This window comes from Chlamydotis macqueenii, chromosome 1, assembly GCF_036417535.1.
Source record: "Chlamydotis macqueenii isolate bChlMac1 chromosome 1, bChlMac1.mat, whole genome shotgun sequence".
NCBI lineage: Eukaryota > Metazoa > Chordata > Aves > Otidiformes > Otididae > Chlamydotis > Chlamydotis macqueenii.
Genome location: NC_141556.1, coordinates 25,300,457 through 25,328,425, shown reverse-complemented (window position 1 = coordinate 25,328,425; position 27,969 = coordinate 25,300,457). Strand labels below are relative to the sequence as shown.

General features: G+C 45.4%; 1 protein-coding gene across 1 annotated transcript; it reads left to right on the top strand.

Annotated features, from left to right (window-relative positions):
* The first annotated feature begins 65 nt into the window (after positions 1-65).
* On the top strand, positions 66-14,365 carry WNT16 (Wnt family member 16). Its single transcript, XM_086739995.1, has 4 exons — positions 66-154; positions 247-503; positions 5,800-6,086; positions 13,901-14,365. Exons 1-4 carry the CDS (start codon positions 66-68, stop codon positions 14,363-14,365), a joined length of 1,098 nt encoding a protein of 365 aa, XP_086596121.1.
* Positions 14,366-27,969: the final 13,604 nt, after the last annotated feature.

Sequence of the window (27,969 nt, the reverse complement as noted above, 5' to 3'; positions counted from 1 at the left end):
AGTAGGGGGGCCGCCACCTCCCACCTCGTTCCCTGCCGCCCGGGGGGGCCGGGCAGCGGCCGGCCATGGGGCCCGGGGTCCCCCTCGGCCCGCACCTACTGCGGGCAGCGCTGCTCCTCGCCCTCTGCCCCGCCGCCGCCGCCGACACCTGGACGTGAGTAACCGGGGGCGGGGAGGGGGGGCTGCGGGGCCGCCGTCCCCTCGCCTCCGCCGGGCCCGGCGCTGACGGGGGTGCTGCTCCCGCAGGTGGCTGGGCGTCGCGGCCGGCGGCGGGCCGGAGCAGCCGGGTTGCGCCAGCCCGCCGCTGAGCCGCCGGCAGCAGGACCTCTGCGAGCAGAAGCCGGAGCTGGTGCCCGCCATCCGGGAGGGAGCGCGCCTGGGCCTCCGGGAGTGCCGCAGCCAGTTCCGACACGAGCGCTGGGACTGCCGCCCGCCGCCGCCCGCCGCCCACCGCCGGCCCGCCGACCCCGCCGCCGCCGCCTTCGGGCACCAGCTCGGCAGCGGTGAGTGCCCGCCCCGGCGGGGCAGGGAGGGGCGCGGGGCTCCCCCGGTTCTCCTCTCCCCGCAGGAGCCCGGCCAGGGGACCGGCCGTTCCCCCGGGCGGAGGAGAGGTACTGTCTCCCCAAAATTCTCCTTGCGACTTTTGCTTCATACGTCCGTGGATGACAGTGCCTTTAACCGGATCCACTTAACTGTGTTGAAACGTTGTTATTCTTAGGCTGATGCTGGGTTTATCCCCTTATGTCATAATTACTAAATGAGCGCGGTAATGACACATAGCATTTCGAAAAGGTCACTTGGTTGCAGGTAAAAATCTGCTCACAGCACCATGTGCAATGCGAATTGCTTTACAGCGTATCGTATGCGCTCAGCTGGGTGGTGTTGCTCAGCACAGCAAGCCCAAAGCCGCTTTCATTGCGTGAACTGATAATGGAATTGCCGAAATTTCTACTGTTTGCATCAAATGGCAGCGTCAAAAGGTCTTGATCCTGCAAGGTTCTTTTGAGAACTCTGGTCAGTGATTTTGGTGTAGCCATAGATGTGAACTTCAGTATTTTAGTACTTCATTTTGTGCTTGTGCAATCTTCACTTTATACGACTGTACAACAGTGGGAAAAAAAAAAACATAAAAAAGCAATAAAAAGTGATCCATATTCCAAAAAGGAAAAGGGGGAAAAAAAAAAAACCCAAAACCAGGAAGCAGTTTGCCCTACTGTATGTAGCCATATATATTGTGTGTTCTCCTTCTTTCCGATGGGAAGGACTATTCCTGCAGACCTGTAAGTGAGTGGCACTGCTAACCCCCAAAGCTTCCCTAGTGTGACCTGTGGCAATGCTTTATGGTGGTGCCAGCACCACAGACTAATACGAAAAGGAGAAACAAACAGGAACTTTCCTGTCCGTGAGCAGAAACTTGGGTGACTGGAAATAACAAATTGTTTTTACAATAGCGAAAATTAGTACAGTGACATTTTAGCAGCAGTTAATGGCCAGTCATTGATTTTCAGTTTGCTTAAAGAGTTTGCTTAACACGGTTTAAAGATCTGTGCCACATTATGTCAGATGCCTCAGAGAACAGGACTGGCTTAAGAAGCCCAGGCAGGTCCCTCCGTGATTCTTCTGAGATACAGTGTAACAGTTAAAGGCTTCTTGTACTTCTGTCTTTCCCATGGCCAGCTTATTCTATGAAAAGCACATGGCCTAAATCATAGAATCATAGACTGGTTAGAGTTGGAACCTTCAAAGGTCATCTAGTCCAACCCCCCTGCAAGGAGCAGGGACATCCCCAACTAGATCAGGTTGCTCACAGCCTCATCCAGCCTGGCCTTGAACGTTTCCAGGGATGGGGCATCCACCACCTCTCTGGGCAACCTGTTTCAGTGTTCTACAACTCGCATTGTAAAAAATTTTTTCCTAATATCCAATCTAAATCTACCCCCCTCTATTTTAAAACCATTACCCCTCGTCCTATCACAACAGGCCCTGCTGAACAGCCTCTCCCCATCTTTCTTGTAGGCCCCCTTGAGGAACTGGAAGACTGCTAAAAGGTCTCCCCGGAGCCTCCTCTTTCCAGGCTGAACAGCCCCAACTCTCTCAGCCTGTTCTCATAGGAAAGGTGCTCCAGCCCTTTTATCATCTTCGTGGCCCTCCTCTGGACCTTCTCCAACTGGTCCATGTCCTTCTTATGTTGGGGGCTCCAGAACTGGACACAGTACTCCAGGTGGGGTCTCACCAGGGCAGAGTAGAGGGGGAGAATCACCTCCCTCAGCCTGCTGGCCACGCTCCTCTTGATGCAGCCCAGGATGCAGTTGGCCTTCTGGGCCACAAGAGCACATTGCTGGCTCTTGTTGAGCTTCTTGAGGGGGGAATAGTAAAACTGCTACCTTGGACTTCCAGAGGGCGGACTTTGAATTGTTCAAGAGACTAGTAGGGGGAGTCCCCTGGCATTCAGTCTTAGCGAACAAAGGGGTCCAAGAGAGCTGGTTGCTCTTCAAGAAGGGAGTCTTAAGGGCGCAGGAGCAGGTGGTCCCCCTGAGCCGCAAAATGAGCCGGCAGGGAAGAAGACTGGCGTGGATGAATAGGGAGCTATGCTTGAGGCTCCGGGAGAAAAAGAGAATCTACCGCCTGTGGAAGGAGGGACGGGCAACTGAGAATGAATACAAGGAAGTCGTTAGGATGTGTAGAGGTGAAATCAGAAAGGCAAAAGCCCAGCTTGAATTTAACCTGGCCACTGGAGTGAAAAGGAATAAGAAACTCTTTTATAAATACATTAACAGTAAGAGGAGGACAAAGGAGAATATCCACTCTTTGCTGGATGAGGCTGGGAATGTGACCACTGAGGATAAGGAAAAGGTGGAGGTTCTGAATGCCTTCTTTACGTCTGTCTTTAAAGGTCAGACCAGTTATCCTCAGGGTACTCCTCTCTCTGACCTGGTAGTCTCAGCTGGGAAGCACACTAACCCCCCTGTGATTCTGGAAGAAACGGTCAGAGACTTACTACTCCAACTGGACTGCCACAAGTCCATGGGGCCGGATGAGATCCACCCAAGAGTGCTGAGGGAACTGGCGGAGGTGATAGCCGAGCCACTTTCCATCGTCTATCAGCGCTCCTTGTTGACTGGTGAGGTCCCGGAAGACTGGAGGATTGCCAACGTGACTCCCATTTACAAGAAAGGTTGTAAGGAGGATCCAGGGAACTACAGGCCTGTTAGTCTGACCTCGGTTACAGGGAAGGTTATGGAACAGATAGTCTTGAGGGAGATCATGCGGCATGTGCGGGATGGCCGGGGGATCAGGCCTAGCCAGCATGGGTTCATGAAGGGCAGGTCCTGTTTGACCAACCTGATCTCCTTTTATGATCAAGTGACCCATCTGCTGGATGAGGGAAAGGCTGTTGATGTGGTCTACCTAGACTTCAGCAAAGCCTTTGACACTGTCTCCCACGGTATTCTCCTGCAGAAGCTGGCAGCCCATGGCTTGGATGGGTACACTCTTGGCTGGGTAAGGAGCTGGCTGGAGGGCCGGGTTCAGAGAGTGGTGGTAAATGGAGTTAAATCCAGCTGGCTACCGGTCACAAGTGGTGTTCCCCAGGGGTCGGTGCTGGGGCCTGTCCTCTTCAATATCTTTATTGATGATCTGGATGAGGGCATTGAGTGTACCCTCAGTAAGTTCGCAGATGACACCAAATTGGCTGGGAGTGTGGATCTGCCTGGGGGTAGCGAGGCCCTACAGAGGGATCTGGACAGGCTGGAGAGCTGGGCTGAAGCCAATGGGATGAGGTTCAACAAGACCAAATGCCGAGTCCTGCACTTCGGCCACAACAACCCCAGGCAGCACTATAGGCTTGGGGAGGAGTGGCTGGAGGACTGTGTGGAGGAAACGGACCTGGGGGTACTGATTGATGCTTGGCTGAGCATGAGCCGACAGTGTGCCCGGGTGGCCAAGAAGGCCAACGGCATCCTGGCTTGCATCAAAAACAGTGTTACTAGCAGGAACAGGGAGGTAATTGTCCCCCTGTACTTGGCACTGGTGAGGCCGCACCTCAAGTACTGTGTTCAGTTTTGGGCCCCTCACTGCAAGAAAGACATTGAGGCCCTGGAACGCGTTCAGAGGAGGGCTACGAAGCTGGTGAGGGGTCTGGAGCACAGGCCTTATGAGGAGCGGCTGAGGGAGCTGGGATTGTTCAGTCTGGAGAAGAGGAGGCTCAGGGGAGACCTTATAGCTCTCTATAACTTCCTGAAGGGAGGTTGTAGTGAGCTAGGGGTCGGCCTTTTCTCTCGTGTAGACAGTGATAGAACTAGAGGCAATGGTTTCAAGCTGTGCCAGGGGATATTCAGGCTGGACATTAGGAAATATTACTTCTCGGAAAGGGTAGTCAGGCACTGGAATGCACTGCCCAGGGAGGTGGTGGAGTCACTGACCATGGGGGTGTTCAAGAAACGTTTGGATGTTGTGTTGAGGGATATGATTTAGCTGAGAAGTATTGGTGATGGTTGGACTGGATGATCTTTTAGGTCTTTTCCAATCTTGATAATTCTGATAATTCTGTGATTCTTATCCACCAGCACTCCCAAGTCCTTCTTGGCAGGGCCGCTCTCGATCCATTCCCCGCCCAGCCTGTATTTGTGCCTGGGATTGCCATGACCCAGGTGCAGGACCTTGCACTTGGCCTGGTTGAACTTCATGAGGTTGGCACGGGCCCACCTCTGCAGCCTGTCAAGGTCCCTCTGGATGGCATCCCTCCCTTCCAGCGTGTTGACGGCACCACACAGCTTGGTGTCATCGGCAAACTTGCTGAGGGTGCACTCTATCCCACTGTCCATGTCGCCAACAAAGATGTTGAACAGGGCTGGGCCCAGCACGGACCCCTGAGGGACGCCACTCGTGACCGGTCTCCACATGGACATCGAGCTGTTGACCACCACTCTCTGAGTGTGGCCATCCAGGCAACTCCTTATCCACTGAGTGGTCTGTCCATCAAACCCATGTCTCTCTAGTTTAGAGAGAAGGAAGTTGTGCGGGACAGTGTCAAAAGCTTTGCACAAGTCCAGGTAGATGATATCTCATCCCTTGTCCACCGATGCCGTCACCTCGTCATAGAAGGCCATCAAATTGGTCAGGCACGATCTGCCCTTGCTGAAGCCGTGTTGGCTGTCACCAACCACTTCCTTGCTCTCCATGTGCCTTAGCACATAAATATCCTTGTGCCATCCTGATTTCTGCCTGGTTTACGATTCTTGGGGCTGTTTGAAACCTTTGTGAATTAGAACAACCTCAGCATTTCTTAAATTTAGCATGAGGTAAGTTCTGGCCCTATACCAGTAACCTGGGATCGTGACAGCTTCAAGTTCCTCCTCCGAGATCTGAACTAACCTTTTTTTGGTCTTCAAATCAATATGAATAGTGAAAAGCAGAGCGGAGAGTAAGGGGTTTGGGGTGTGATTTGTTTTGGGTTCTCTGGGTTTTTTTATTATTAAAACTTAATTGGCTTGAAAGTTTCTGTGGCAAATAAAGTTCCCAACCAGATTTAGAAAGGAGTTACCAAAAATCGCATGGTACTGGCAGCCAGAAACAGCACCATTAATAGCATGGTCGTATGAAGAGGCCCTGAAGTCTTTTTTGGATGTGAATATCCACTGCTTTAAACAAGCTAACTCTACAGACCAAGATGTGATGACTTTAAACTTGTAACTGTTCCCTTTTAATAATAGTCTGGCTTGTAAAATAACTTTCTACAGCTCTGCCAGGAAGGTAACCAGAGGGAGTTGTGAAGTGACATATTCGTGCCTTGCTTTGTAGGCACGAAGGAGACCGCGTTCATATACGCAGTGACGTCAGCGGGCCTTGTGCATTCAGTGACGCGATCGTGCAGCGCAGGAAACATGACCGAGTGCTCCTGTGACATGAACCTGCGGCACGGCGGCTCGGCCAGCGAGGGCTGGCACTGGGGCGGCTGCTCTGACGATATCCAGTATGGAATGTCGTTCAGCAGAAAGTTCCTGGATGTGCCCATTAAGAACATAACGGGCAAGAGCGGGAGCGGACTGGCGGCAATGAACCTGCACAATAACGAGGCTGGGAGGCAGGTATGTGTCACCATTCAGATGTGGCAGCCATTGCTTGTTCGCCTTCATCGACAGAATGGCATTGACCAAACGAGGCCTGTCCTTCACTGCAGGTACAGATGGGGCCAGTGGCAAGAACAGCACCAACATCACCAAAGCAAATGTGTATGAACTCAGAATCAGAGCTGGTTTTAACCAGTTTAAATAAACTCCACAGGTTACAATAAAATCCACAAAATAAGAATTAGATCTGGAGCGCTAATCAGAGTTATCTTAACCCAATATTTGGTATTCTGGAGCAAACTTGAAATAGTCTTGTTATCAGCATAATACATTAGGAGTTTTTTCACGATTATTCTGTTGTTATCATGACCTACATTCTTAATTCTCTCTAATACTAAATGAGCAGACAGACTGGACATGAGATGTCGCTACCCATTCACAGTCTGGGGTCTGCAGCTGAGAGCAGAAGTCTAAAATCATTCAGAGAGGAAATCCAGAGTTAACCTTTTCTTTTAGAACATGGGATGGAAATGATGCCTCTGTTTCAAAGAGGGCTTAGGGCACTTGTCAGAGAAGTGAGAGGAGACTGGCTTTGGATAGCCGTTCTTCAGCCCAAAGGACTTCAAACCCACAGTTGAAATGTGGGTGAAATGTATGTGACTGGGTCCTTCTGTCCCATTCTGCAGAGGATGATAAATGAGGGCAGAAACAGCCAATATCGGGAGAGGTGAGTCTGCAGTCTAGTGCTTGGGGCTTACATCTGGAACAGCAGACGCTTGGATTCTGTTTCTTGCTTTAAAATTACTTTCTCTGGCTTACCTTGGAGTTTTTAACTTTGTAAGTGTTTAATGGCTCTCTGTGGTCCTTTAATACTTTAAATCTGTTCTGCTCAGTGACACAGCTATAACTAAAGAAAAGAAATGGAGACCTTCTGGTTTTGACTACACATATTGATGGACTCCACTGTAACTCAGTAATTTCCTGTAGCCAGAAGCAGCATCAGTGAATTTTACGGAAAACAACTTTTGTATCCGCCATAGATGGGGAATAGCTATAGTCAGCCATCGTAAGAGCCATGGTGGTACCATTGCAAACTACTTTAATTTAAACTATTTTTTACAGTTTACAAGGTATTTTTTTCTTATTTAATTTAATTATGTTATGTACTTGGAAAAGCAGAAAATCTCTCAGGGACATAGGCCCTTTGCAGGACTGAAGTAGAGGCAGCAAACTTTAAACCTAAGTAGATGCTGGAAACAGTTACGGCGAGTTTAATTAGATGCCAGTCAGCTAAACCATCTCCAAGGAAAGGTGGTTGGTATTGTGTAGTAGGGGATGTTAATAAGAGAAACAGAAGGTGAAGTGAATATTTCCTCAGGGAAAGAGCAGAGTCATATAATCTCCATAAAATTATCTCTCTTAATTTCATTATTTTTAATAATGCCGTTTTCTCAGATTAGGGTGACAGTGGAAGTGTAGGGAAGAAGGCTGCAAGGATCCAGAGGAACTTCAAAGAGAAAGAGCTGTGATTTCTGTGTGTAGGTGGCAGCAACACGGGTCTTCTCTTTGATACCCTATTCTCTTGCCTGCCTTTAGCTTTATGTTAGCAGCAGCAGCAGTTTGCTGTTCTTTTGTCTTCCGTGTCGGTGTTCACTTGTGGTCTTCTTGTACTGTTCTTGTGCTCATCTCTCATTGCTGCAGATGTGCCAGCACAACTGTCTGGGGTCTTGTGCTGTGAACCGTACCAAGGAACTGCTCAGCTTAAAAAAAAAGCAAAACACACAAAAACACATAGCCTGGAACAGAAACTTTTCTTTTGGTGTTACTTTCTTTAAAGTTGGATTGATTCCCTAAGTTCTTCTATAGCAGTCACACAGACCACAGTTGGGCCACCTGTGTCATGGGGACAGGACTGACTGGCAAAGGGGAAGAGTGCATTCAGCCAAAGAGAACATATTTTCAAACAGTGACCTGAAGCTACAAAGAGTTGGGGGGTGTGGTTAAGTGAGTCTTCATTTTCCATGAAAAGTATTTTTGACAGGATCCAAGTTATCTTAGATGTCAGTTGTGTACATGAAAATACAATATATTCTGAGTCCCCGTCTTTAATGTTCTATCAACTGCAGTAGCTTCTATTATTATTATTATATTCTATTACTATTCATGTTGAGTGGTACTTCTTACTATACATAATTTAATGAAACCAGAGTTTTAGACTAGGTTGTGAGTCTCTGGGAATGTGGTAGAATCTGGCACAGCAGGATCCATTAGGTTCTGAGGACTTTCAGGGTCTCAGGCTTGTCACAATCCTGAGCTCTCCAACAAGGCTCTCAAAGTACGCCGTCACAGGCTTATTTGGTGCACACGATACGTGCACTCATTCCTTTTCCAAGACACTGTGATTTAAAAAAAAAAAAACACCTGCTGCAAGCCTGAAAGGCCAAAAGACCGTTATTTCACCGATTTTGTATCATGGTGTATTTGTTCTTCATTATCTTGGAAGAAAATATGCAGAGTATTTTGTCAGCTTCTATGCATAAATATTTGGTAACTTAATGGCAAACTGTAGGATAAAACAAATATTTTGACCACTGTCCAGAGTGAAAGAAAATGTTTACTGTTGTTACTTGGGATTTCTAGCAGCAATATTAGCTGAAGTAAAGTTTAGTGGAACTCTTCATTTTTGTAGTTTCAAAACCCGTAAGTATGAGATGTTGGAAGATGTTGATCTTCATGTTTTGGGGCTTACAGGAAGGATGTTTTGCAACATATTTTGGTACGTTATGACCTTTTGTAATAAATACTATCATGCTCCTGATTCTGTGTCTCGCAAGAGCAGTCTTCCAGGGACAATACTTCTGTGTCTGTTCGGAATGAATAATGGAACTGGAATGTGCAGAATTCTCTTGCTCCTTTCCCATTTCCTTACAAAATGCTATTTTGCATTTCTACATCTCATAGTTAAATCCAAGATATATCAAGTTTAAAACAGTAAGAATCCTTTGACTGAGTTGTCTACTGTTTAGGTTACTAACCTGAACCTCAGAAAAATCCAGATTTCATTCCTTATTCTGTCACAAGTTAAATGTTCACAATTTTATAGCTTTGTAATGTTCAGTGTACTTAGATGTGCATATGTGAGTTGGGCACCTCTGCTCCTTATATCAAAGGATGAGGGGAGTCAGGCACTATAGGTTAACTATTATTGTATTAGTATTTTTTTACTGATGGAATAATTCTGTTCAGTTTTCCACTTGTGGAAATTTATTTGATCTGCAAGACTTGTGTTCTAACGTTGAAATAGCTTGGCTCATCAGAGAGTTTATTTTTACTGATACTTGTGGGTTGGTAACAGACCCACCAACAGTCTGCAACTGTTCTTATGTGCTGTACCTCCTCTGGTAGGACACGTGCTTGTCTTCATGAATAGTCCTATTAGTTCTACCACTGGCTTGAATCAGGCTGTTTGATTACAGGCATCGGTTCCCGTTGCAAAACAAGTACAGGCAGCCCCTGTCTCACAGCTGAGAACAGTGTCTGCAAACATAGAGCTTAGCTTAGAGATACTAAGTGTGAATTGGCGTTAACGGGTATACAAACTGCTATTCCACTGGCACTCTCCTTCACTGCAGACCAGTTTCTGTTTTCTGCCATGTGCCTGTTCTGGCCACACATACCCACCCCACGCTGCTCCCTCTGTTAATTGCATTGGATCAGTGAAAGGAAGCCTGTTTAAAAATGATCTTTTTTCAAGTTAATTTTTAATGCAGACCAGTGTTCAGCACTGTATCCACTTCATCACTTAACCCTGCACTCTTGCTGTGCTAGTACCACCAGGGCTGAGGGCAGCGAGTGGAAACAGGGGCAAGAGGAATGGCTCAGGTGGGTTTGTGGCCGAACACAACACTAATGGATCCAGCTCAGTTCCACACTGATTATTTCTCACAAGCAGTCGGTTTCATGACCAGCCTAAGAAAACTGAAAGCCTGTCCCACCTTGCACAGAAGGACACATCTATCCACCGTGTTTCTGTGAGTAACAATGCTCCTCTGAAGTTCTCTGTGGAATTTTGTTCCTTTGGGAGAACCCTCTCGCAATTTCACCAATAACTGAGAAGATTCACCATGTGAATCTAAAGGTGTGAAACCGAGCACTGGTTGTGGACTCAGTCTTTAAGTCACGCTCCCAGTAACTCTGTGCGTCCCAGTAACTCTGTGCACGGCTGAGACACAGGCGTGTGTTGCAGCCATGTCCCACCAGAAGGCTACGTTGGCTCTGTAGGCACCATCTGAGGTTTGCTTGAAAAAAAAAAAACAGCAAGAGAAGATTCCTAGTCCCTAAATTAAAGTTCACGTGGCAGTCTGAGATCCAGTGGCATGTTTTGTGATCAGCCAAAGCAAGATGTCAGCTCCCTGTGCTGGCAGTAGAGGCAACCCAAAATATGTTGGAGTCCAACCAGAAAGCTTGCCTGTCCTAGCAGCTGGGAAGCAATAGCCTGGGGTCATGCACAGTGTGATGACACCATAAATCATTCTAAAACAGAGTACATGAAAGCTTCATGTGAGAATCCTGAGCAACACAGAATAAAACCGCAAATGTTTGCAACTGCTATGGATGTTCTCAGTGCTTCCACACTCAATCCCATTTGTAGTTCTTGCATTCATCTGGTCGTCCATACACTGCTAATACATGCTGCGTTTCTGTACTTTGATATCAACCTGAGACTCCCACATCAGTTTCTGCTCCTGTTTAGAAACTCTATCTCCCTTTAGTTTTCCTTAATTCATCCTCAGAGAAAGACTCAGTGTCATCTGCTGGGCTACTTGCTCACATGGAAGTAACTCACCCTTAGCACCTATCAGACATGTCCAATGCTTCCCGTAACAATTTCTGGATCCTTCTGCCTCATCCAGATTTTATTAATTATGGCTGATTCTAGCTGACTTGGAAGTATACTTCTTTCTGTAAGCCAAATTGCATAGTTTTGCCCTGTTTTTTCTTCCCTAGTTAGTACCCTGTCATACTGCAGTGAACGCAAGGATTACATCTGTAACCTTGTAAATCTTATAGCATAATGTGATTTCAAACTCCTTTGAGATTCTGGTTACTTGCATTGATACAAATAACTAATCATTAGAAATTGGAAAACATTATTAAATGTATTCTGTTTGTAAATTGTGTGTAAAATTTATCTTTTGATATCATGTTTCTCCTTTCCTTTATATTTTATTAGGTTATCTGTATTCTAACAAAGACTTTCTGTCTTTGGATCTTAAATCCTCATCTGTTACATCTTCATGATGCATATTCTGACTACCCAGTTATTTCTTTATTGATAGATTGTCTATTTAACAGAAACTAGCCTGTGAAGGAGAGAAGATGAGTATCTACAAGAATTACTGTCAGTTGATTTGCCACTGAAAGAGTATGAGAGTGCTCTGGGATGAGGGTCTGCTTGTTGCAATGTTCTTGTTTCTTCCAGGATAGGGAAAAATCTCCAATTCCAAAAGCAATCCACAGGGCCTGGAAGTATCTCCTGTACTGATGCATCACTTCACCAGGTTTAGTCTGCAAAGGCTAATGGCTGTTCTAGGTCAGGGTATACACCTGCTCGCTCTTGTTAATGGTTCTTCGAATCCCTTTCTTGTTTGGCTTCTGTAGTAACCACAGGTCTTGTTCATTCACCAAAGATGTGATCCCAAGCAAACACTTTGGTCATGTGTATTTTTAATAATGTTTGTAGAGTTATATGCACATACTGGCTCAGGCTTGTGTCAATATCTTTGGGGCAGAACGTGCCAGAAGGCCTCAATTCCCACCAAAATCAATGGATTTAACCACGTTGGACTCATCCCAAACTTCAGTGACCACACTCACCATGATTAAAAGTCCCAGTTTAACACAGAAACAACTCATTTTATTCACTCCCTGCCTTGACTAGCTCTGAAACTTTGAGGATGGCATTTGTGCTGGCTGAGCTACAAATAAGGAGTCTGGGACTTGAGTTTGTTTCTGGTCCTGCATAGGGTCAGTAGGGCTCGGTAGGATTTCAGGGCTCTGACCTCACTGCAGAGTTAAGGCTTAGGAACAGGCACAAATTAAACTACCTTCTCAGGGGAAATCAGAGGAGAGTATTAGATTTATCTTCTGTTTTTTTTTCTTTCCTAAGACAGTTTGAGAAAGACATAGATTGACAGTGGTTAATATTAGGGTGAAATTTAATAAACATCATGAAGTTGGGAGGATTTTTTGTCTTCCCCATGTTGTGGGAAATAGTTGTTCCTCCACAGAGGAGTAATTTTAATTTGTGTTGGCCTTGCTGCATGAGAACTATGCTATGAGCTAATTTAAAATTCACACTTTCTGTTACATTTCCCAACTGCCTTGATTGTGGAAATTAAGTATGGGGGGAAAGGTTGGTAAAATGGAATATGGTCACATAGACTTTCCATACCATTAACCAATGGTCTGCATGAGTCTACCGGATGGCTCCAGAGAGTACGTTAATGGAAAGGTAAAAAAAAACGAAACAAAACAAAAATTGTGATACCTTGTCCTTTTGTTGTATCTGTGCATGCAATGATTTTTCTGTGCACTTTTCCAAACTTTAATGTGAGATGTGTCACAAGTCTAATTGTATAATTTTATACTATGTCTACTAGATATTCCGTAAGGAAGTATTATATTGATTGTCTGCTGACTATTTGAGTTGTAGTCTCAGATAAAGAAAGTTACTGCTTGTTTACATATCTTAGTTCTTTGAAGCTTGGTCTCCTATAAACAGAGCCAAGACTCTTGTGTGTTGCAAAAGCTTAATGCAGGCTGCAGATCCTCACTGTTGGTCAGACAGTTATTGTTCAGCCCAGTGCTTGCTTTTGCATGGGTGTGGAAAATTAGCCCGTCTAAGAGTATTTTAATGCTGGTAATAACTGTGGAAATTTTGCTAAAACATCTAAACTTATAAAAGTAATTTAAATGCAACTATCCAATTATGTTTAATATAGCCATTATGCAACTGAAATGCTAGAAACCCATGATAGTTCTAGGATGCCTAAATTACAAGAACAGCGCTTGATCCTGTAAGGGAGAATCGCCTGAGATTTACTCCAGAATACCTGAGTTGAAGATATCTGTGCTGAGCTATAGTGGCTCCTTTGGTAGACTTTCCATGGAGCTCAGAGACATGAGCATCCTCCTGCTCTTCTGACACAGGTCTGTCCCAAGGTGCCTCCAGGCCGCACGCTGCGCTGCTTCAGGTGCTGAGCCGCGCTGGTCCCACAGACACTGCTGTGCGACGTCAGGCCGTTCCCATGGCCTTAGCTACAGACTGTGTTGTGAATGTTTAGTGATCTTGATGGTAGCTGCAAGGCACCCTTAAAAGATGGCATAGAGCAGCCCAGTAAATGTCTTCCAGTGTAGGAATGTTGCTGTTACCTGCCCTATCCCTGCTTCCCCTGCTGCTATTCCCCACAAGGGCTGTTTGCTTTCCAGCGATGGGAGGAGTGACACAGGACTTGTTATTTCAGGCAGTTAGGATCCTCCAGAATGAAAAGCCAGCCAGAATTGCAAGCTTTCAATATTGTGATTGAATATTGCTGTGTTATCCCCATTGCAAAGTGCAAATGCAGAGCGCTTCTGAAGATAAGGCTTCTCATAATGGGGGTCTGAAGTTGGAAACCTGACTCCTAACCTGTACTCTGGCTTCCCCATCCCTGAGATGGCAATGGCAGCTGTAATGTTAAGTACTTTGAGATCTCTGTGTTACTAATGTCAGGCAGTATTCCTAATGAATGAAAGACCACATCCAAATGTCATTCTCCCTTTGCTTTCAGGCTGTGGCAAAGCTGATGTCAGTGGATTGCCGTTGTCACGGTGTTTCTGGGTCCTGTGCTGTGAAAACTTGTTGGAGAACAATGTCCTCCTTTGAAAAGATTGGCCGGTTTTTAAAGGATAAGTATGAAAACAGCATACAAATATCAGACAGACTGAAAAAAAAACTACGCAGGAAAGAGAAAAGCCAGCGAAAAATACCAATTGGGAAAGACGACCTGCTGTATGTGAACAAATCGCCCAATTACTGTGTCGAAGACCAAAAACTGGGGATCCCTGGGACTCAGGGAAGGGAGTGTAACCGCACCTCGGAGGGACCCAACGGCTGCAACCTCCTCTGCTGTGGGCGCGGGTACAACACCCACGTTGTCAGGCACGTGGAAAGGTGCGAATGCAAGTTTGTCTGGTGCTGCTACGTGCGCTGCCGGAGGTGCGAGACCATGACCGACGTACACACCTGCAAATAAGATTAAGTGCAGAAAACACGGCCAAACTATCCTGCACTGTTTGGTATGCAGAACTGCCGCACAGGCAGCAGTTACTCTTACCATGTGGGATTGCAGGGGGATCTGCCTCAGGGGGAATGGGTATTGCCAAACAATGGGTGGTCCAAGCATTTGGCATATGGAAGAGCAATTGAGTGAACCGCAGCCTGCCCAAAGGGACAGCTAAAACAACACAAAAAGCACTCCTGTTGACACATTTGAACATGTAACTCCATGAGCAGGGACAGACACTAAGCTTTCCGAGTCTTTAACAGCCACAACATCCTGAAGATCCATGTGGTCAGTAGGTACAGTGGAGAAAACTCAAGATCTCATTAGCCAGAGACTAAAGAGGGCGTGTAAGACACGTTAGATATGATCTTTATGTCTGTATTTTTAAAACTGGGACTAGATGATCCACTACATGGTTCAGTTCTACAAGCTTTAGGGGAAAAAAAAAAAAGATAAGGGAAATGTTCTGCTGTTGACCATGAAGCGTTTGCTTTGTGACCATTCAGAAAGCTGTCTCCTGCGTAATGTCCAGAAAAGCATCTGGTACTGAGAAATATGCATGACTGCAGAGAGCTGGGTACTGCCTGGGTAGACAAGGAGGGTCCATCGGCGTGGAGCAAGCTGTGTCCAGAGTAGAGGGGCTGGAGCACATCCTGGTGAACATGAACGGTGTACTAAATAGCAGCCTAAGGATTTTTTTATAGGTTATCTTTGAAACGCACAAAGGACAGGTCTGAGGAGGGATAGAAAGAAGTAGAGTTTGGTATTTGAAGGAAATAAAATCCTTTGCAGGCGTTTCCTCAGTATCTGAATGCACAATTTGCAAGTCAGCCGGTCGTCCGGTCATCACCCCACAGTTGGACTGTATGCAATAACCTGCTATGTTCAACCATCTTGCGGGTGGTTCACCATCATTTTTGCCATTAACCATATGAGATTCAGCCCAGAGAAAACTGCTATAAAGAAAAAGATTTTTTAAAACACTGCTTTCTCTTATAGAAGCAGCAGCTAGAACTTTACATTAGATTGCATCCCAAGTAAGTTCAATGAACAATGTGATTTATGGATTGGCTCGCACCACTAAAATATTTAAACTGTTATTGATAACATTTTCCCCCTCCATATGTTGGCTCAATTTTATTTTACATCTGTGAAAGGTTGTTTATTTTTATGCAATGATTTAATGCCTAGCTTAAAAAGCATCATGTGAAAGGATTTCTGATGTTTAAATGTGCAAAGACTTATTTTTGATAAGACAAGAAAGTTTATATTTTGTAAATACTTAAATTATGCAAGTTATGTAAAAGGTTTCCAAAACTAATGTGATGAGATTACAGCCTTTGACATCTGTTGGTTTGATATTTGTTACTACTGTAGTAGCCTTTAACTGAGTTTTATTTGCATGTTCAGCAGGAAATTAGTCAGAGAATTATATAAATATTCTTTTTTTACCATCAGGGTGGTTTTAACTATTGCAGTTAATCCACACTGATGAAAAACACTTACTTTGATTTTCTAAATGATCAGTTAATTAATATTCTATATACTTTTAAAATTATTTTCATAGAATCGTTTGGGTTGGAAGGAACCTTTAAAGGTCATTTAGTCCAACTTCCCTGCAAGGAGCAGGGACATCTCCAGCTAGATCAGATTGCTCAGTCCAACCTGGCCTTGAATATTTCCAGGGACAGGACATCTACCACCTCTCTGGGCAACCTGTTCCTTCATAAAAAAAATTGTTTCTTGTATCTACCCTAATTTACCCTCTTTCAGTTTAAAATCGTTACCCCTTGTCCTATCACAACAGGCCCTGCTGAAGAGTTTCTCCCCATCTTTCTTGTAGGCCCCCTTGAGGTACTGGAAGGCCGCTATAAAGTCTCCATATAGCCACCTCTCCTCTAGGCTGAACAGCCCCAACTCTCTCAGCCTGTCCTCACAGGAGAGGTGCTCCAGCCCTCTGATCATCTTTGTGGCCCTTCTCTGGACTCACTCCAACTGGTCCATTTCCTTCTGATGTTGGGGGCTCCAGAGCTGGACAGAGTACTGCAGGTGGGGTCTTATGAGAGTAGAGGGGCAGAATCACCTCCCTTGACCTGCTGGCCACGCTTCTTTTGATGCAGCCCAGGATGCGGTTGGGGAGCACACATTGCTGGCTCATGTCCAGCTTTTCATCCACCAGTACCAAGTCCTTCTTGGCAGGGCTGCTCTCAATTCCTTCATCCCTCAGCCTGTATTGATGCTGGGCGTTGCCCTAACACAAGACCTTGCACTTTTCAATGCATTTTACAAACAGTGAAATCCTGGCTCCAGCAGTAAATGCAGAATTCCCGCTGACATCAAGCGGACTTGCAAGGGGTTGCAATCCCTTAACTTGCTCAACGCTAACAGTCAGTGTTTAGAAAGAAATCCTCTTAGACAGTTTGGTTGAGGCTTTCAAAGTTACTTTGAGGAATCAATTTCCTAGTTGTCAATTATTTTCCCATGAAAGATGGTGACCAGATTCCCTGTCACTATCAGATATGTAGGTCAGGAGGAAGCAAACAAAATCTTCTGTGCCATGCTACTTCAGTGCCTTATGTGGAGTATCTTAGGAACACCACTTCAGTGACCAAATCCTTTATCTGCTGGTTCTTTTTAGAGCTTCCCTCCACATTTGGCCAGTCTGTCTCTATTGACCTAGACAGATCATTATCCCAAGGCCACAAAATCTGTTGTCTGTGGGAAGGGTGCTCAGTGAGCCAGTTGCTGTCACAGGAGGATTCAACACCCTCCCTGTCAAAACTTGAGTGGGGAGGACACATCCTAGTGGAAGACCCTGAAGAGACAGTTGTGAGGCCCAGGTTGTTCCCATCTTCCAACCGTGAAAATAAACCCATGGTGTCCACAGGCCATGCCACAGCGCTTGTTGGCAGCACGAATGGGACATGCTACTGGTCACTACTGATATGAAGGTGTAGAGAACACCAAGAACATCAAGCTGCTGACAGAGGTGGGTGCCTTGGTACCCTACACGAGACTGCTTCTAGCCATCCCTCCATTGAGTTCAGTGTTGAGGTCACCACCTTTTTGATGCATGGGGTTCCAGTGAGACCCAGCCGCTGGGAGTTCAGTGTGAAGACCAAGATCTTCTCTTGAAGCAGCCCCAATCTGTTTCTCAGTGCTACCTTAGCTTTTACTGAATCTAAAGGTTCTTCCATGCCTGATCTGTAATGTACTTCTCTGTATGCTTTAACTTCTGGCAGAGCAGGAAATGGGGAGAAAATGCTGGGCCTAAGGTCAGCTTCAGGGATTTGCCCAGGAGAAAAATCTCAGTGGGCTGTAAGGACACTCACATCAGCATTGCATGGAGACATGGGGCAGTCATGATGCAGCCAACTCCATCAGGGTGTCTCTTGCCTGTATGGCTAGCCAGTATTTGGTGCTGCGTTACTTTTGAGCGGTCATCTAGTTCCAAAAAAGTATCTTTTTGTTCTTAAATGTTGTTAATAAAAGACTTTTTCTTTTCTGGTTTTGTGTTGAGGAAGAGTTTATTTTTTCAAAGAATGACAAAAGGCAAGGAAGAGAAGTGGCAACACACGTGGTTTATGAAAGCTACAATAGCTGAGCAAACAAGGTAACAGGTTTGGAGCTTCACTGGCAGCAGCAGGACCCATCTTGCCTCGGAGAAGCTGAAAAACATTTCACAGCAGAGCACCGAGGGCAGAGCACTGGTGAGAGCAAGCACATGTGATCTGAGGAGCTGCTGCTCGCTCTCCTGCTGTGCTAACATCGGGCTTGGAGGGGTAAGCAGAAGCAATGCGGAGTGCACTGGGGAGACTGGAGATGAGCCCCTCTCTTTACCTATCACAGTTGAAACTGCTGTTTAACTTAAGCTCCACTGTAATTTAATCTAAGTTACATCCATAAAACCAGTTCTGGATGGGCAGCATCTGTAAAAGCAATTCTGGACAGGATGAGGATATGAACATTGTTTTGTAGTAGCATCTGGGCTAAAGAAATTAGCTGACATTTATTGCGGTATTTATTCCACAAAACTGTCTTTATGCCTTCCACACTCTGGAAAAGCTCTTCTTGGGTGAGAGCAAGAGGGAGAGCCATCTGTAAGGCAGCACACCTCCTTAGCTTTCAAAGAGGAGCCTGCGTATGACAGATGTAGCTCAGATACTTTTGTGGGCATATGGCACTGGGATGAATGTCATTCACTCCGTTTAATAGGGTGGGATTTTTTTCCCAGTGCTAGGACTGGAAGATCAAGGTTGTTGACTTTGAGAACATAGCTTTACAATACCTTTGTACAGCTTTGCCATAAGACCTCCTTTCTCTTTGAAAGTAGCTATGTGTGTGCTTATCTCAGCAAGAGAGATTAGAAAAAAAAAATGGAAAGAAATCCACAGTGGGAGTGGGGAAAGGTTTTATCTCAGTCCTGTTCCCTCACACGGCCCTTTTATGCATGGAGCAACAGTTTGTGAAAAGTAGCAAACCTGTGAAAAAATGCCACAAGTTTACTTTTTGAAGAAAGGATAATTGTAACCTCTTCTTGTAACCTCTTCTGAAAGGGAAAATGATATATGCCATTTTGAAAACAGAAATACATGTGGACTGGCTGTGTGTTTTAAGAGCAAAGTTGCATGGCTGGCTGACGTACTGACGTACTCGGAGGAGTTAGTACAGGAACACGGCTGGTCTGTCGGTTGATGTGACAGCCTGTGCGTGCATCGGCAACTGGAGAACACCGTCCTGTCCTGGCCTACTGGAGATCCCTTGTCCAAGGATGTGTGGTAAATAGAGATCATCTCCATTGCTATCAAAACGTCTCTTTGCTGGGCAGCACTTTCCAGTGAATGACAAGTATGTAAAACGTTTGTGTAAAGTAAACAGCATCAATTAGCACTGGTCATTTGGAGGAAATGGTGTTAAAAGGACACCCACTTTGGCTGAGGATTCTGGTGGAGGTGAGATGCTCAATTTCATCGAAGGATGAGGTTTCATAAGATAGCAAACTTGACTTTAGAGCAGTTCCTCGTGGGTTAAAACTGACATGGCTAGGTCATGTGAAGTGCTGAACCGGTACGAACTCACTCTGCTGGCTCACATTTATTAAAAACACATAAAATTATCATCCCACTGTGCCAGACCTCATGCCAAATGAGGCACTGTCTGTCTGAGCCCTCTAAAGTACTGTAGATATCACGCAGGGTGGAATATTGGGAAGTACTAGAGTGGGATAAATGCTATTATTTGTTCTAGATAACCTGCCAGAAATGCTAATTGTGAATCCTTTCCTGACTGTATCCCATCTGTCCTGCCAGGTAATCTGGAGTGCCCAGATCTAGTAGCAGTAGTGGTATTGCGACTTTACTTTTCGTTTTATGCAAGGATTTGCAATAGCAATTTTTAGGATTTTACATACGGTTTTTTTTGTGTGTTTTGCTGTCAGTGGATCAGCACGGGCAGACAATAGCTAACTGAGAAACAGGGCTTCACACCCATACATCCAATGAGCATCACTAAAGGCAGGGGGGAGGGGCAGGTAGTAGTATTCTGGGAATAAATGGGAAACTATGGAGAAATTACTTGCTCAAAGTCACTTGTAAGAGCAATGGCAGACCTAGGTTTAAAAACAATAAGAATAGACCAATTAAATGCTTTTGTTTCACTGCATTTGTCTCTCAGCCCGTGTAGTTTGAAAACTGTGGTTTGCCAGGTGGGACTGTACAGTAACCATCCAAGTCGTGACTGCCAGGCAGGTCCCACTGCAGAGCCCAGGACAGGTTTTCAAGGCAAAGACTAAAATAATCGGTGGTCTGAAATTGCATTTCCTAAACACGACCTCCCATGGTTTGTATTTCTGGAAGTCACGTATGCTTCCCCCCCACCCACAAATCACAAATTCATCCTGAAGCAAATGGTGTTTGTTCATTAAATGAATGGTGCAGATAATTAATGCTATAATACCCGTGCGTGTCCTGGAGTCTGCTGTGACACTGAAGCAAGAGCTGTGTAATTCCATAGGTAGTCCTGTTAAATAACTAACGGTTTACTCGGCAGAGAATGAAATGGGAATTAATCCTCTCTGGCCCCTGTGTCAGCTCTGCAGGGCGGGAAGTATGGTGATGGACACGAACACGAAACTGCAATTCATTGCAAAGCCAGCAGATAACACTGACTGGGGGGTCCCTCTGGCTGAGGCTGGAACGTGGATGCCGAGGCTGACTGTAAATGGATGGCCTTCAGCGAAGGGGAGCTATCGCTTCATTTGCACAGCAAAGAGGTGTAACAAAGTGTCTAGGAGGGTGAAGGCAGACACACACGTGGAGTTTAGATGCACTAATTGAACTGGAGGAAGATTAAGAGATTCATCAGAGGATAGTGCCACGTACCTTGTGAAACCTTCTGCTGAACCTGCGCCCACAAGCACGAGCCCAGCTTCTCACAGATTAAAAGATCAGAGCCTATCTCAGGGTTTGGCCATCGCATTTTCCTCTCAGCTTTGCTATGTTTGTAACTATACCATATAATTTAAAACGAGCTGCACAGTTCCCTTGTTAATACTTCAAGAATCATCAGCCTACCATCCATTTTTTATATTTTTTTTTAAATATCAAGTTATGTGTGTATCAGGATGCTTTAATTAAAATACTGAAACTTATGATTGAGTAAGAATCTATAATCATTTTCCCCAAAGCCCTAAAAATTTGTATTTGATTGGGAAGCAGAGCAAAAACACATTTCATGAGCATTTTTGTTTTCTAGAGAAAAAGTTTGACACTAGACCAGGGGTAAAAACAGACTGCGGTATGATTTATGTGGGTGGTGATTTACTCTCCATGCTGAACGGTCCATTGTGCCTTGTGTCAGTGGCACAAACCCAGCTGACCAGTGAAACAATGTCCCATTCTCTTGCACGGACCAATCTGCCCCATAATCTAATAAGTTAATTTGACGCTCCATTGTGTCTCAGTATGTGCTAAATAATATTTTGGCATTAAACATACTGAGGTTTCAGAAGATCTATATATCATTAAGACAATAAACATGCAGAGGAACGCAACAGTGAGATACTATTCAATTCCAGTGAGAATATTTAATTCCAGTTTAAGATGGACTGTTCAGGTTTTTAAAAAACAGTTCTGGGGAGTCAGCATTGATTATACCAATGGGAGCAAACACAGAAGCTACCCAAATCTCCGGCTCCCTACCCCCTGCCCTGACCTCTGCCTGTTGATGGGTTTAACGATACGGTTCACAGAAACACTCCGCAAACAGATTTGGCTCCGTTTGGAGCAGCAAACCGCAGCAAGAACACAGCAGTCAGAACTCCAGGAGGTGGCCGAGGACAGTAACTCCTCAGGCTGACGGTGCTGCCAACACCAGAAAGTTGTCCAGCTATGGTTTCACACTTCACGTGTGTTGAAAACTCTGTATTTTTAACATAAAACAACAAAACCAAAACCCACACAGCACAAATGGAGTATTGGACAGAAGTTCTGCAAACAAAGCAGCTAGCAAAATAAACCCATTTTAGTGATTTCTATACAAGAGATTTAGGTAGAACCAAGCTTTTGGGATTATCCAATGCTACAGCCACCTCCTGTAGAAGTTTCATGATCCCTCACAACATGCTAACATTGTGCCCTCTCAGGAAAAGAAGCAGGCCATATACAGTAAGAAGGGCTGATGCTTCAGGGCTGGCACATTTTCCATTGATCAATGATTTTACGGCACTACAACTGCCAGTAACCTCTTTAAGAAGCCCTCCTTGCTTTAAGTCACTCAGGACTAAACAGCACTAAGGCAAGACAGAACAGTATCGTACTCTCGGCTGAGACAGTATTTGAGGTAACACAATTTTGTTCATTTAAATAACCTTGACATATTAGTTGGGTTCAGTGGGATTGTTTTGTTTTTTGTTTTTTTTTTCTATTTGCTGATTATGTGCAATATCACAAGAGGAACAGAATGAACCAGCTGTTTTGGGTCACCTCCAAGGATCAGAAGTTTCCCGTAGAAGATGGAGTGATTTCTGTGCATTTTACACAGCACACAACATGGCTGAACCATTACAGTGCTCTGCATTGTTCCCTAACCCTCTCCCTGTATATCTGAAAGCCCTGGGAAAAAAAAAAGTTTTAATTTCTACGTACTTCAAAGAATAATAAACAGATGATGCTAATTTTATTTACTAATATGCCACAAAACTTAACACAAAGTAGTTATCTACATTGTGTGTTAGGTGCTTTCAAGACATCTATGAGGACTTAGATATAAAAGCCATAAATCAAGACATTATCCACCAAGTTTTCCAGTGGGAAGGATGATTCAGCTGCCAAAATCTGGGAACACAAGGCTGTACTGATAAAGACAATGTTGAAATATTCAAGGCTGAGGAAGATAACCAGCCAGAGAGGATTGCTGCAGCATTTGGTAGGAAAAGACATTTGCAGACTACATTCCACAGAAGGCAGCACTCCCTTCCACTGCCATCCATCAAACTCAAAGAGGAGACATGATTCCTCCTCAGCTGGGAGTGCCTTTTTCATGTCAATGAGGTTACAGCTATACCCTGCTATGGACAACACCCTAAAAAAGGAACAGGCCTTTTTTGAGGGAATGGGTGATTGCAAATATACAGATTACAGCAATTTAAAAAGGATAAACACAAGATTAAAGGAACTGGGTTGCATGTTCTAGAAAGGAAAAGATAGGGCCAGGAAGAATGTAAAAGACATGTAAAAGGAGAGCTATCAATTTTCAATTTGCAAAGTAATTAATTTTCAGTAGAGAAGATTTGGATGGTATGTGAGACAACCTATCTAGATGGATAGCTAAGCACCAGAAGACATTTGGGGAACCAGTTCTAACCTGAGTCTATGAAGGATGCATTAGATCTTGTTTGTAAGGCTGAAAGGGACGACTACAGGAGCAGCAAGGAGGAACTAAAAGTGGTTTTAAGCTGATATTAAGATAATCAGAGACATAATGGTGAGCAAGGAGGTGGTTGGTGACAGCCAACATGGCTTCACCAAGGGCAGATAGTGCCTGACCAATTTGGTGGCCTTTTATGACGGGGTAACAGCATCGGTGGACAAGGGACGGGCAACGGATATCATCTACCTGGACTTGTGCAAGGCATTTGACACTGTCCCACACGACATCCTTCTCTCTAAACTAGAGAGGCATGGGTTCGATGGATGGACCACTCGGTGGATAAGGAGTTGGCTGGATGGTCGCACTCAGAGAGTGGTGGTCAACGGCTCAATGTCCAAGTGAAGACCGGTCACCAGTGGCGTCCCTCAGGGGTCCGTGTTGGGCCCGGCCCTGTTCAACATCTTTGTTGGCGACATGGACAGTGGGATAGAGTGCACCCTCAGCAAGTTCGCCGATGACACCAAGCTGTGTGCTGCCGTCGACTCGCTGGAAGGGAGGGATGCCATCCAGAGGGACCTGGACAGGCTGGAGAGGTGGGCCCATGCCAACCTCATGAAGTTCAACCAGGCCAAGTGCAAGGTCCTGCATCTGGGTCGTGGCAATCCCAAGCACAGATACAGGCTGGGCGGGAAATGGATCGAGAGCAGCCCGGAGGAGAAAGACCTGGGAGTGTTGGTAGACGAGAGGTTCAACATGAGTGGGCAATGCGCCCTTGCGGCCCAGAAGGCCAACCGCACCCTGGGCTGCATCAAGAGGAGCGTGGCCAGCAGGTCGAGGGAGGTGATTCTGCCCCTCTACTCTGCCCTGGTGAGACCCGACCTGGAGTACTGTGTCCAGTTCTGGAGTCCCCAACACAAGAAGGACATGGACCAGTTGGAAAGGGTCCAGAGGAGGGCCACAAAGATGATCAGAGGGCTGGAGCACCTCTCCTATGAGGACAGGATGAGAGAGTTGGGGCTGTTCAGCCTGGAGAAGAGGAGGCTCCGGGGAGACCTGATAGCGGTCTTCCAATACCTCAAGGGGGCCTACAAGAAAGATGGGGAGAAGCTGTTCAGTAGGGCCTGCTGTGATAGAACAAGGGGTAATGGGTTTAAATTAGAAGGAGGTAGGTTTAGATTAAATATTAGAAAAAAATTTTTTACAATGAGAGTTGTAGAGCACTGGAACAGGTTGCCCAGAGAGGTGGTGGATGCCCCATCCCTGGAATCGTTCAAGGCCAGGCTGGATGAGGCTCTGAGCAACCTGATCTAGTCAGGGATGTCCCTGCTTCTTGCAGGGGGCTTGGACTAGATGACCGTTGAAGGTCCCTTCCAACTCTAACTATTCTATGATTCTATGATTCTATAATGAAACATTTCAAGTAGAGCACATTCCATCTTGCCATTCTTCATTTTTTCACCTCCAGGGAAGCAGCAGCAGGAGGTGGCTGAGCCCTGGTGTTTGCACCCTTTCAGGAGGTTGCTCAGAAGGCAAGAAGCAGGGTCCATCATATCTCCAGCACTGCATCAGAAGCTACCGACACCTTGTGGTATCACTGAACAGGCCAAGAGCTGTTCTTACATCTTGCTGCTTTGGCCTCAAAGTTTCCATCCAGCCTTCCAGGTTTGTTTTTCAATTTTCTTAGCCAAGCCCCTCGTATTAACACTAGTGTACAGCCATAGCCTGGCCTTACAGAGGTAAAACTGAGGAAGAGGTACCCACCTTTGCCATGACCCAACTCAGTTGAGGGAGGGACTTCAGCCCTGCCCACCATTACACAGGCAAGTCAGTCAACACTTCTGGTGCCAGAATCTACATGATTTCCCCTCCTGAAGTTATTCACCTGGCTTCAATTTTATGAATGCACTCATTCTTGAAAAAAAACACTCTGACTGCAGAAAATCCAAACAGTTTAGGAGACATTACATATGCATCAATGTCATGGTTTTGTTTAGTGAGGGGGGGCCTAAGGTGGCAGCTTCTGTAGGAAACTGCTAGAAGTCGCTCGCCTTTGTTCAGTGGACTTGGCCAGGCCTAGGGCGGACCCACTGCTGGCCAAGGCTGAGCCGATTGGTAGCAGAATGTCCCGTGATAACGCTTCTGCAATAACGTATTTAAGAAGGGGAAAATAGAAAAAAAAAAAAAAAAAAAGAGAGAAGATGTGAAGAAGCTGAGCGGGTGCAGAGGCGCAGAGGGTGAGGCGCAGGCCTCATGGGCCTTGCAGGCCTCACCCTCTGGCCTCTCGCCAGGCAGCCGACTGGGCCCGACTCAGTCCAGCCCAGCTGCAAGAAGTGGAGAGGAGATGAGAAGTGAATAAGATGTAAAAAAAGATCCTGAGAGACATCTACCAGCCTGTTGTGAGGAACGGCTGCAGACGCCAAGGTCAGTTCAGAAGGAGGGGGAGGAGTAATGTGGCTCCTGGCCAAGATTCCCCTGCAGCCTGTGGTGATGACCATGGTGGAGCAGGTTGTCCCCCTGCAGCCCATGGAGGTCCACAGAGAAGCAGAGATCCACTTGGAGCCCGTGAAGGACCCCATACCGGGGGAGGTGGATGCCTGAAGGCGGCTGTGGCCCGTGGAGGGCCCGCTGGGGCAGCTGTTCTGGAGAGACTGCACCCGTGGAAGAGATGACCCACGCCGGAGCAGTTCCATGAAGGACTGTGGCCCGTGGGAGGGACCCCACGATGGAGCAGGGGAGGAATGTGAGTTCTTCCCCCGACCATGAAGCAGGAGAGTGAAACAACATATGATGAACTGACTGCAACCCCCATTCCCTCTTCCCCCCTGTGCCGCTCCTGGGGGGGAAGGTAGTAGAGATAATGTTAAGCTTGGGAAGAGGGAGGGGTAGATGGAGGTTATCTTGTTCTCTGTCTCATTATCCTGCTGTTTGTAGTAATAAATGAATAGTTTTCCCCAAGTTGAGTCTGTTTTGCCCATGATGGTAACTTTAAGGATTTCTCCCTGTCCTTATCTCAAACCTCGAGGCGTTTTTCCTTATATTTTCTCTCCCTGTTCTCTCGGAAGGTGGGGGGAGGGAGAGAGAGACTGCATAGTCTGGTCCTGATCGGGGCTGAACTACGATAATCAAGCATTTAGTAGTCATGTCTATGTTTGAGGGAACCAAGTGCCACAATAAGACATTTGGAAAGCAAAACATGCTGAGCAAAGGGAAGCTTTTTCCAAATTAGCACTTGGTAAACGAAAAGTGCTAAAGGCTCTGCTATTTCCAGAGTAAAAGAAAATGTTTGATCATGAAAGACACTAGGAAAGATGCAGAGGACATATCAAGGCAGCTTCTTTCTTAAGACTCCTGTTATTCACATAAAGCAACACTCGCACAGCAATTGAGAGCTGTGGTTTACAGCTGGTACCCAGCTGGGTGCTCCTTGAGGAAAATGAAGTTACAACCTCCTTGTGTCCTCCCCAATTCTTCTCACAGCTGTACTTTTTGAGATAGACATCCCCCACAATCTCTGTTTCCTCCTCTCACTGCTCTCTTCTCAACAAGCATGCAAGATGCTGCAAAAGTTCCCATCATCTTGTGCAGGAAAATATGCATCCTGCAGCTTTGCCACACACAGGTGCTTTCACACAAACCTACCGGTACAACAGACCTTCATCTTTGCAATAAACAACTTCCTACAATCAGCTGTAGGAGACCAGAAGAGTAATCTTTGTGCTTGGTGACTCAAAAGGAAACGCACAAACTATCAGTCTCATTTCTTAAAAATAAGCATCAGAAAGTTTACCTCAACAGGTGGATGCTGTAAAAGAGATGGCATGACTAGATCGTGTGGCAAGTCAACAACCAGGATGACGAACAAGAGCACGGAGACCCCATGTGCATGGCTACTCCAGTACAAGTTTTATATACACGAAGGGAGTCTTATTAAATATCAGACACCTGTGAGGACATGGGTTAGACAAAAAGAGGAAGATTTTCATCAAAATCACAAGAATCAAATTATTTAAGAAGTTACAAAAATAGTCCATTTCATTGCTTTAAAATCCATTCTTTAAAGGATTCATGGCAGGTGCAACTTTAAGGGGTTAAAAGAGTCATAATATATTTACTTAATTCAGACTGCTAAAAAAAAAAAAAGGCACAAATTTAAAAGATACAAGGGCTAAAAATAGTTGGCCTGTAGTCTTATTTCCTCTCCATTTAATTTTGCAGAGGAAATTTGAACTTTTTAATTTGATGAAAAATGAAATATTCATTGCATTCAAAATAAAAAAAGAAGGCAAGAGTAATCCAGGGAAACTAGTAATACAGACAAATGTTGTTGTTTTTTCTCTTAAGCCTCTGCCAAGGAGCTTCAAAATTATTTTGATATTATTCTGGATAATAGCATAAACAATACTGGCATATATACCAACAAAACTGTATTTCTGTGAAAATTCCAGCACTTAAATCATTAATTTTCCACAATAGCCTAATGTTATAAAACAGAAATTATTTTCCAATTGATAGAAACAGGGGTGTTTACTGTAATGAAAAAATATACATGATTTTGACATGTCCTCCTACACAAGAACATCTGAAAGATTTAACAAAAGCAGTTCCACTCTATAAGGTGCATTTATTGCTGTTCTACATTAAACTTGAGGGAAAACCACACGATTTAACAAGCTAGTTAAACATACAGAACAACTCGGAATCCAGTC

Excerpts from the sequence above, each read along its gene's own strand:
- WNT16 (XM_086739995.1), top strand. The coding sequence starts at position 66 with ATGGGGCCCGGGGTCCCCCTCGGCCCGCACCTACTGCGGGCAGCGCTG. Across the intron at positions 155-246 it reads GCCGCCGCCGACACCTGGAC|GTGGCTGGGCGTCGCGGCCG; the intron begins GTGAGTAACCGG and ends CTGCTCCCGCAG. Across the intron at positions 504-5,799 it reads CGGGCACCAGCTCGGCAGCG|GCACGAAGGAGACCGCGTTC; the intron begins GTGAGTGCCCGC and ends CTTGCTTTGTAG.